We start from the raw sequence: 11,290 nt of genomic DNA, 5'->3' as shown, positions 1-11,290 counted from the left end.
GCACTAGGATTAGCAAACAGAATTTTGATAGCAACCCTTCAAAATTCTAATGTTCCTTACATATTCCATAATGTCTAGGGTAGAGAAATGGACAATGGAATATGGGATTCAAAATTCTAATGTTGCTTACATATTACAATGTGGAATTTTTCCAGTTGAATTCAGTTGAACAATGTTGCTTACCCAATGAATCACAATGATTTGGATGTGAATGAGAAGAAAAGTAGAGAAACTCATCCAGAGAAATTTGGTCCAGAGAAATTTCTCTGGGCCAGAATTTCTCTGACCAATTTTCTCTGCACTGAAATTTCTCTGGACCAATTTTCTCTGGACTGAAATTTCTCTGGACTGAAATTTCTCTGGATCAAGGTTGAGGGACCTTAGACATTATGAAAATATTGTTGAGGGACCTTAGACATTATAAAAATATTTGATGTCCTTTATGCTATAAAATCATAATACCAGGGACCTTAAAAAAAAAACCCCTATTACCTATTTAAATTTGGATGACAAAAAAGTTAAGAAAATAAAAATATGATTCTATATGATATGATTATAACGTTTGAAGTAGATTGAAAAATGAAAATAATTATTGATTGTCCATCTGAGCAAGTATCACATTGCCAAACTAAGGTATTTTGATTATCTCACTTGCAAATCGTACAATTTTTTAGGAGTGTGAATCACTTAAGAGTAAAATATAATAATTTAACAATATTTAGGGTAAATTACATTTACCTCCCCTGAGGTTTCTGACAAATACAGGGACCTCCCCTGTGGTTTGAATAATTACAGTAACCTCCCCTACTTTACCTGACAATATCAAGATTCCCCCTGCTGTCAAAAATCAGTAAACGGTGTTACTTTTTTCTTAGAAAATTACTTTATTGCCCTTCCCTTTAAAAATATTAAAAAATGTTTTTGGATTGGAGGATAAGTTTAGAGTGTTTGAACAGTATTTTTAGATTTATTTTTTAAAAATATTAAAAAATGTTTTAAAAAAAATTATTTTTTATTTTAAATATATAATTTTTATTTAAATATTTTATTTTATTTTGTAAATATTTTAATATTTTAATTTTAATATTTTAAACTCAAAACACAATTTCACACTCAAATCGTAACCAAACACATAACCCAAAACTCAATTCAAAAATTATTTTCAAACCTCATAACCAAACACATAACTCAATACTCCACACTACTTTCAAAACTCTACATTCAAATAGTAACCAAACGCATAACAAAAAAATAAAATACTTAAAAATATATTTATAAAATAAAATAAAATATTTAAAATAAAAACTATATATTTAAAATAAAAATAAAAATTTTAAATTTTTTTAATATTTAAAAAATATATTTAAAATATTAAAAAAAAATACAACACATAGATGTATGAAATATAATGCACATTAAAATAAATAAATAAATAAATAAATATTTAAAATATAAATATGTATCCTAAAAAAATAAATTCAAAAAATTTCAAAATTTATAAGCAAACAAATTTTTTTTTTTCAAAACTCATAACTCAAAATACAACTCCACACTCAAATCATGATTCTAAAAATAATTTTAAAAAATAAAATAAACTTTTTTTGAAATTTTTTTTCTTTTAAAATAGAGTTTTTGAAAAAGTTTGGTTTTGAGTTTTGGAAAGAGTTTTGAGTTTTGAAAAAAGTTTTGAATTGAGTTTTAAGTTTGTGTTTGGTTATGAGTTTTGAAAATAATTTTTGAATTGAGTTTTGAGTAATAAAAACATGTTCCGAATATTTTTTTTTTTTTAGAAACATGTTTGGTTCTCTTTTAGAATCACAATTCCAATTACAAATTTTCAAAAAAAAATTCAAAACTCATAGTGTTAACCAAATACACAATTCTAATTAGAAATTTTCAAAAAAATTTTCAAAACTCATAGAATCACAATTCAATTAGAAATAATTTCTTGAATTAATTTTTTTAGGGTAAATATTTTATATTTTAAATATTTATTTATTTATTTTAATGTGCATTATATTTCATACATCTATGTGTTGCATTTTGTTTGATATTTTAAATATATTTTTTAAATATTAAAAAAATTTAAAATTTTTATTTTTATTTTAAATATATAGTTTTATTTTAAATATTTTATTTTATTTTATAAATATATTTTTAAATATTTTATTTTTTTGTTATGTGTTTGATTACGATTTGAATGTAGAGTTTTAAAAATATTATGGAGTGTCGAGTTATGTGTTTGGTTATGAGGTTTGAAAATAATTTTTGAATTGAGTTTTGAGTTATGTGTTTGGTTACGATTTGAGTGTGAAATTGTGTTTTGAGTTTAAAATATTAAAATTAAAATATTAAAATATTTAAATAAAAATTATATATTTAAAATAAAAATATATTTTTTAAAATGTTTTTTAATATTTTAAAAAAATAAATCCAAAAATACTGTTCCAAACACTCCAAACCTATCCTCCAATCCAAAAACATTTTTTAATATTTTCAAGGGAAGGGCAATAAGGTAATTTTCTAAGGAAAAAGTAACACCGTTTACTGATTTTTGACAGCAGGGGGGAATCTTGATATTGTCAGGTAAAGCAGGGGAGGTTACTGTAATTATTCAAACCACAGGGGAGGTCCCTGTATTTGTCAGAAACCTCAGGGGAGGTAAATGTAATTTACCCCAATATTTATAATTTTTCTTTTAGTAAATGCACAGCTTATTTATAAAGAAATTAGATTGAATTAATTTTTAATATAATTATATAATATTTGTCTCAAAAAATAGATAATCTAATTTCAAAATCATATTTATTATTCATTTATATATAAAAATATGATAAAATTATTTTTATTTATTTTTTATAATTAATCTACACATAATAACTTTAAAAACAAATAAATCAAGTCATCAAGCAAAACACGAACCTTACCTTCTAAATTCAACCATGAATAAACTCATTGCTATCATATAATCGACCACATTTAAAAATTCATAACCAAACTTTGTCTCCTAATATAAATTGCATAAGGTATTTGTTGAGTTGATATTTGAGAGAATTATAAAAATAATGGTGTTGCTACAAAATAATTGTAATATTGCCTCTATTTGGGAAGATGTGTTAGGTTGGGTTTGGAAGTATTTTAGTCATAAAAAGATAAAATAAGTTTTTTGATCAAATAAGACAAAATATCACATCCAACCATAATCATTACATTATTTCTCTCACTAAAAATTAAAAAAACCAAAAAATTATTCTCAAACGAGACTTTTTAACCTCAAACTAAAATAGGCAAAAAATCAAAAAGGTAACCCACTTCTCAAACGAACCCATTATAGAAGTATAATTAATTTATGTATTAAATTGTGTAACTAAATTTTATACTTTTTATCTTTTTTGCAATTAGTTTAATTTATATGATTTTATTTAAAAACACTATATACATCTTGTAATTAAAGAAAATATAATTTTACACTTTCAGAATTATAATTAAAAAAAAGTCATCAAGTAAAGCACGAACCTTACCTTCTAAATTCAACCATAAATTAACTCATTACTATCATAATCAACCACATTTAAAAATTCATAACCCAACTTTGTCTCGTAACATAAAATTGCGTAAGGCATTTGTTGAGTTGTTATTTGAGAGAATTATAAAAAGGGTTTCACTTTGGTTCAGTTCATCATCTGATTAGATTGTTCTGTTGGATTTATGAGGGCCACCACGGGTTCCGTTTTAAAAATCTAAACCGCTCAATGTGTAAAACTCTTCGAGTACTATATGTTTGTAAAAAATTACGTTGATCGGATATCAATAGCTATGTGATCAAATTAGTTTTGTATAAAAAATGGACGGTGAATAAATTAACGGTTGACAAAAAACTAATTTGATCACATAGCTATCGATATCCAATCAACATGATTTTTTACAGGCATATAGTACTCAGAGAGTTTTACACATTGAACGGTTCATATTTTCAAAACGAGACCCGTGGTGAACCCCCACAGACCCAACAGCACGATCCAGTCCGATGGTGGACTGGACCAAAGCCAGACCCTTGTAAAAATAATGACATTGCCACAAAATAATTGTAATATTATAGAAGTATAAGTAATTTATGTATTAAATTCTATAACAAAATTTATTCCTTTTTATCTTTTTTGCAATTATTTTAATTTATACAATTTTATTCAAAAATACTATATATGCATTTTATAATTAAAGAATAAAATGTCATAATTTCATACATTTAGAGTTATAATTAAAAAAAATATCATAACTAAATATAAAATAAAACATAATTAAAGAATTCATAAATCATAATCATAATTTAAAAAATAATGTGTGTATTTGGTTTAAGTTTTTTGAAAATTGAGTTTTTTGTTTTTCGTATTTTTTTTTGTTTTTAGTAAATATTTTTAAAATTTTAAGCATTTTTTTTTACTTTTTTAGATGCATCTTACTTAGATGTACCTAAAAAGTAAAAAATTTGTAAAAAAATATTTTTAAAAATTAATAAATATATAAAAATACGAAAAATATATTGAATTCATGTATTCTTTTATATTTTTGGTTTAGTGAATTTTTTTTAAAAAATTTCACAAAATTGTATTTTTTATGTGTATTTATATTAGGTGTGTCTAAAAATTTAAAAAATATCTTAAAATATTAAAAAAATTTAATAAAAATAAAAAATACTGAAAATAAGAAAGTAGAAATTTTTTTAAAATATTTTTGAAAAATAAAAAACAAGCAACATAATTAAAAAAAAAATTAACATAATGAGTGTACATATGATACACTAAAATATATATGTTAGAATTTTCCCATTTTATTACTAAGACTAGATGAGTCGGTGAGGTAGTTGAATTGAATCCCCCCTCAATTTTTGTTCATTTCTCACGTTGGCGCTCTCTCTCTCTCTCTCTCTCTTTTTCTCTCTCTCATATTAATCCCTGCATATCTTCGGCTGTTTTGATGTGAGAGCACAACACAGCAGAGCAAAAAAATACAGTTGAGTGAGAGAGAGAGATCATATTGATCGACACACGAAACCCACCATCATTGATTCACGTTTCTCTGCAGACCCACAAGCAACCTCTCTGTACTGTATGCGAGTGATTATATCAAGTTTCTTCAAAACTTATCTGAATATATATATACACATTTATGTTTGAATGCTGTGTGGTGTAAGTGATTCTGTGTTTTTTTTCTTCTTGATTTTTAGGTTTTGCAGGTGTGGAGTTTGATTTCGTGTTTTTGAGAATTTTAGAGAGAGAGAGAGAGAGAGAATGAGAGATTATGATGATTAAGCTGTTCTGTTCTGGTCTTCGTTTCTGTGATTTTTGAGAATTCGTGATGTCGAGGCTTCTGAGTTTTAGAACTTTCTCATTATCCACTTTGATGGGAAGAAAAAACAGTGTGCAATTATTTTTTTGGTGGATCTAGAAACCAGCTCAGAGATGATTTGATAGCATCATGTATTGAATAGTGTTTTTGATTCGTCACAAGATTGCTTTTGGATTCATCTGAGTCTCTGAAACTAACTTCTGTAGATCTATTCAAAGTTTCCATTAAGCGTGTTTGGAATATTCAGTGCAATTTTTCTCTTTTTTCTTTCTAAGCTTGGAGGTCAATTGGTAAAAGGAAAGTTCAAGAATCAAATCAAATTGATTGCTGTTAAGCGTTGTCTTTTATTGCAGAGGGACTACAGTGATTGTGCAAATCAAGAACAAAAAAGCCTTTGTCTGTTGATTTTTTTCTATAAAATTGGTTTCAAGTGTTGGTTTAGACTTGTTCTTTTTGAGGGACACTGACTATCATTGTCGATAAAAGTGAGCATATTGGCTATACATATCTGAGAATCGTATTGCTTTATTGGAGCTTTGGAGGGGACACAGAGAGCACACAATAATTCAAATAATGTTCTGTTTTTGTCGTTTCTTATAGGCTTTTGTTTGTTTTTCTGAGTTGTGGGGTTGTGAAATCATGAGATTGTTGTTGGGTTTGGAAGACTTGATCTACTGAGAGAGAGAGAGAGAGAGAGAGAGAGAGAAGGGGTTAACAATTTTTCTGGGAAAATGAATCGGGAATTGAAGAGAGGGAAGCAAGAGGACTCTGATGCCGCCGCCGAGAAGGTTGTAGTGGCAGTTAAGGCATCAAAGGAAATTCCCAAGGCTGCTCTGGTTTGGGCTTTGACTCATGTTGTTCAGCCTGGGGATTGCATTACAATGATTGTTGTCGTCTCTTCGCGTAGTTCGGGTAATTGTCAAGTTCAATTTTCTTTATGCTAGATCTTTTTCTTCTCCATTTCATTATATGCATTTAATTTTGAACTAGCCATTAGGTAGGTGTGATGCCTTAATTGGAATATTTATATATGGGTTATTTATTCTTGTTACAAGGAATGGAAAACGAAGTGGGTTTCTCTTGATCATTAAATATTTAGATCATTTTACTTGGGTAGTTTTGCAATTTGATGAATTGGCTACATTCTTGAAATTCTGCAACTCACTTTTGAGTTCTGTTATGGTTGCATAACTTCATAGCAGATTCTTTTATGAAAGATCTTTGCAATAACAAGAAAATGGAATATAGTTGTCCTATTCCTTTGTTTTGGAGTTTTCAGACCTTATTTGAATTTGTTTGATTTTATTTGTGTGATACCCAAGTTTAGACTACCACTATGGTACAACATTGTATGGCAAATGTCTCCATATATCAACTGTTGTTTCGATTTTGATATCAGGCTGAGCAGAATTATGAGGTTGATGATTATGGTAACCAAGATTCAAAAGGACTTTCGATAGATATAATACTGACTATTGTTTTCTTATTCCTCTATTCTTCAGGTAGGAAATTATGGGGTTTCCCTAGATTTGCAGGAGACTGTGCCAGTGGCCACCGAAGGTCTCATTCAGGAACAAGTTCAGAGCAGAAATCTGATATTACAGATTCCTGCTCCCAGATGATCCTTCAGCTCCATGATGTTTATGATCCTAATAAAGTCAGTGCCTCTGTTTATGTTTCTATGTTTGTTATTATTGTACACCGTTAATGAATTCTGATATTTGATTTAATCTGACTCTGTTTCGTAGATAAATGTGAAGATAAAAATTGTTTCTGGATCACCATGTGGCGCAGTGGCTGGAGAGGCCAAGAGAGCTCAAGCCAACTGGGTTATATTGGACAAGTAATAATCTTAGTTTTGATGCGTGCAATTATTATATATTATTATATTTGACATGATATCCGTTCTAAATTCCATCAATTTTTACTATTTGTTTGTTAAGTTATTAGCTCTGATCACTGTCTCTGATTTGGCATTCATGTTTTTGCTTTTAAATTATGTTCCTTGAGTGATCCCTTTGGCACTCCTTGCAGACATCTCAAGCATGAAGAAAAGCGCTGTATGGAAGAGCTGCAATGCAACATCGTTGCTATGAAACGCTCCCAGCCAAAAGTTTTACGTCTAAACTTGGTTGGGTCGCCCAAGAAGGAAGATGAAAAAACATGTCCATTACTATCTGAACTGGATCAATCATCTGAGAAACAATCTAGAAACAAGAATAACAGCGTCAATTCCATTCGAGGACCTGCTGTGACTCCAACTAGTAGTCCAGAGCTATTTACTGCAACTGAAGCTGGAACTTCATCAGTATCAAGCTCAGATCCTGGGACCTCACCATTTTTTATTTCTGAAATTAATGCAGACCTAAAGAAAGAGGTAACATTGGGTGCAAAAGAAACTCCCGATCTCGAGGAATCAAGTTCAGATACGGACAGTGGAAACTTATCTTCAACATCGTCAAGTTTAAGGTTCCAACCATGGATGGTGGAGGTTCTCAATACTCATCATCAATCCTCACAGCTCTCAACGGAAGGCTCACAGAGATCAAATGGTAAGGCTCAAACTTCAACAACAAAGGCTTTGCTGGAGAAGTTCTCTAAACTTGATCGAGAAGCCGGATTTGAATTTCCACATTACAGACCTGATATGGACTTAAGTGGAGATGTTAGAGAAGCTATGTCTCTATCCAGAAATGCTCCTTCTGGGCCCCCTCCTTTGTGCTCAATATGTCAACACAAGGCACCCGTCTTTGGAAAGCCCCCAAGGTGGTTCACCTATGCTGAGCTGGAGCTTGCTACTGGAGGATTTTCACAAGCTAATTTCTTGGCAGAAGGAGGGTATGGTTCTGTCCACAGAGGTGTCCTGCCTGATGGTCAGGCAGTTGCTGTCAAGCAACACAAATTGGCAAGTTCTCAGGGGGATCAGGAATTTTGCTCAGAAGTGGAAGTCCTCAGTTGTGCTCAGCACCGAAATGTTGTAATGTTAATTGGGTTCTGTATTGAGGACAGGAGAAGGTTGCTTGTTTACGAATACATATGTAACGGGTCACTGGATTCTCATCTATATGGTAATTTATCTTTCCCCAACTCTGGAATACATTTTTCCATTACAATATAAATGATCTTTATTTGCACAGGTATACAGTCAAAGCTAGGCGAACCTCCTTGCAGGATTTTTATGTAAACTTGTGTGTAAAGTGAAGTTTTCAGTACCATAAAAAACATGGCATGAGGGATCTGACATGTACTCATTATTGAAAGTGTTTTAGCCTCACATTATTTTTTCGCAGTGGCAACATGAAGCGTGTTCTTCCCTTTTCCTCAAGTGAAGTATAAAGATTTTTATGTTTACTTGTGGAATGCTGAACTGACCAAAGTTGGAACTAGGACTTTGTTTTCTTTATATAGTACACTTTGTTCAATCTTAGCATTCAGTGATTAAGCCCATTTAATAATTTCACTCTAGTGTTTGGATTTTTTCTTGTAATTGTATCTAAAACTTATTTAGGATTCTGGTGATTTCAGGTCATCATCGAGGTACATTAGAATGGTCTGCACGTCAAAAAATTGCTGTGGGAGCTGCTCGAGGGCTGCGATATCTTCATGAAGAATGCAGAGTGGGTTGCATTGTCCACCGAGACATGCGGCCTAACAACATCCTCATCACCCATGACTTCGAACCCCTAGTATGAAAATTTCTCTACCTTCTATATGCATATTTGTTTATTTCAATTTGCATATCAACAAACAGCACCTATATGTTGCATACAAAACATAACCATTTACCTTCTATAATTAAAAAAATGTTCTTTTTTTAATTTACTTTCATGGTTTTATAGATTTTTTTTTTTTTGGTTACATTCCTCAATCTCCTTGAGAGTCTTCTTCCTACTGTGAGAAAATATTGTCAATGTCCTATTAAATGAGTTCTACATACAACAAGACCTTCCATTCCATCAAAAAAACCACATAATTCAGAACATTGTGAATGAAGAATAAAGATCTTTGTTTCCATAGACAATTTTCTAATCTCTACTTTTGGTTAAAGAATGAGAAGTCAAGATGTTAGTGTTTCAAGTCATCTGAGCTCATGTAATGTTCTACAAACACTCCAATTCCTTCAAGAACACGCTGTGGTTTTTGGGTAAATGGTTGACTCACTCTCTCTGAAGTTCTTGCTGAATCAAAGGTGTTATTCTTGACAGTCAATTGCTGTGATATTCAAGATGCAATAAAAAAAAATTATTGTTCAAATTTTTTAGCTCCTTCATACTGATCACCCTTTCTTGGTTATATTAGAGTTCCTTTCTAATATTTGATTTGCTTATTCCATGATTGAAGATGTATGTGCTATAGAGATAGTTTTTAATGTATTTGAATCATATTCCAACTCTTCATTTGCTAGGTAGGAGACTTTGGCTTGGCAAGATGGCAACCTGATGGAGACACTGGAGTGGAAACAAGGGTAATTGGAACTTTTGGGTATGTCTTGAGCTAAAGCTTTAATTTTCCCTCAGAGCATCTCCGTGCATTTCAAAGTATTATAAAATGTTTCTCTTAACGTAGGTATTTGGCTCCCGAGTATGCTCAAAGTGGCCAGATCACAGAGAAAGCTGATGTTTATTCCTTTGGGGTCGTTTTGGTGGAGCTTGTTACTGGAAGAAAAGCAGTGGACCTTAACCGGCCAAAGGGTCAGCAGTGCCTCACTGAATGGGTATACATTAGATGATTCTCTACTTCTGTCCATAAACCAAATATTACCCATTAAAGTTGATGTATAAATGTCCATATAGTATTTTTAGAAGAATTGTAATTCATCTGTTGATCTAGTTCCTCTAGACTGTACGTTCTTCGTTGTTCTTGATACTTATGTTTGATTTGGAACAGGCGCGCCCGCTACTGGAAGAATATGCCATTGATGAACTTGTTGACCCACGGCTGGTAAACAACTATAATGAACAGGAGGTTTATTGCATGTTACATGCAGCATCCTTGTGCATTCGACGAGATCCCCATTCAAGGCCTCGCATGTCACAGGTAAGAGATGTTTTTGTATAAGTTGGAAGTTGTCTCTTAAAATTTCTCACTTGGAAGGCTCAAATGGACGCAACATGCTTGAATGTAAGCTTTTATAATCTGCCAAAATGGTGTTGAGTCAAGACTTGGGCTTGTGTTTTAGAGCTGAATGAAAAGGGTAAATGTAGAATAAACATTACTAAAATGTTATGTAAAATATTGATCCTTCTTTCCTAGGTATATTTTAACCCTTGGAAGTAGATCTTGAGTGGCAAATAAGGTAGATTCCGGGCATAAGAGTAGCCCTGAATCATCTACCCTTGTAGGTGCCTTCATCTCTCTAGGTTGGTCATTTTAATTATATTTCCGGTTAGGCTTCTCTCATTTGCTTCACATACATTGGTAACAGGTGCTCCGTATACTGGAGGGGGACATGATTATGGACTCAAATCAAATATCAACACCTGGGTATGAGGTGGGTAATCGGAGTGGAAGGATTTGGCAGGAACAGCAACAACAACATCAATGCCATAGCGGTCCAATATTAAACGAGGCATTGGAAGGGTTCAGCAGTAAGCTCTCCCTTGAGACTCCAAGGCCACCTCACCGGGATAGGGATAAGGCCAGGAGCACTTATTGTGAGGAATACTAGCGAAGACCTCGACCACACTGCGACTGCTTTGCTTGATATCCTGAAGTACATTTTCTTCCGCTTTCTTTTTCATTTTCTTCGTAACTTCCTGTTCTCTTCATTTTTTGTCTAATGCCATCTAAATTTTGTTTTTGTATAGTATAACGGAATTAGAGAACACCTAAGGTTTTGTAGCTCATTTTGGAGATGTAGTAGTCTAATCCCAACCATCAAGGTTGGAACTCAGGTGCATACTGATATTTTTGGTACAAACAATCAATGAAATCAATTTGAGCA

The 11,290-nt window shown here is 31.5% G+C and overlaps 1 protein-coding gene across 6 annotated transcripts; it reads left to right on the top strand.

Annotated features, from left to right (window-relative positions):
• Positions 1-4,836: 4,836 nt before the first annotated feature.
• On the top strand, positions 4,837-11,290 carry LOC114270458 (inactive protein kinase SELMODRAFT_444075). 6 transcript variants are annotated; one of them, XM_082908685.1, is made up of 11 exons: positions 4,837-5,101; positions 5,225-6,258; positions 6,849-7,003; positions 7,095-7,189; positions 7,381-8,414; positions 8,872-9,032; positions 9,752-9,828; positions 9,913-10,060; positions 10,234-10,383; positions 10,772-11,059; positions 11,154-11,290. In XM_082908685.1, exons 2-10 carry the CDS (start codon positions 6,078-6,080, stop codon positions 11,012-11,014), a joined length of 2,244 nt encoding a protein of 747 aa, XP_082764811.1. In that variant the 5' UTR covers positions 4,837-5,101; positions 5,225-6,077; the 3' UTR covers positions 11,015-11,059; positions 11,154-11,290. The 6 variants fall into 6 exon arrangements, with proteins under 6 accessions (XP_082764811.1, XP_028067770.2, XP_028067768.2 ...); XM_082908683.1 differs by having other exon boundaries at positions 4,857-5,106; XM_028211969.2 differs by having other exon boundaries at positions 10,772-11,290.

The sequence above is a fragment of the Camellia sinensis genome, chromosome 15 (genome assembly GCF_055761805.1).
Source record: "Camellia sinensis isolate YWXY chromosome 15, ASM5576180v1, whole genome shotgun sequence".
Classification (NCBI taxonomy): domain Eukaryota; kingdom Viridiplantae; phylum Streptophyta; class Magnoliopsida; order Ericales; family Theaceae; genus Camellia; species Camellia sinensis.
The sequence above is the reverse complement of the archived record's forward strand: the minus strand, read 5'-3'. Positions and strand labels throughout refer to the sequence as shown.

Coding starts and splice junctions, on each gene's coding strand:
- LOC114270458 (XM_082908685.1), top strand. CDS start 6,078: ATGAATCGGGAATTGAAGAGAGGGAAGCAAGAGGACTCTGATGCCGCC. Junction 7,004..7,094: donor ATGTTTATGATCCTAATAAA/GTCAGTGCCTCT, acceptor TCTGTTTCGTAG/ATAAATGTGAAGATAAAAAT. Junction 10,384..10,771: donor CAAGGCCTCGCATGTCACAG/GTAAGAGATGTT, acceptor CATTGGTAACAG/GTGCTCCGTATACTGGAGGG.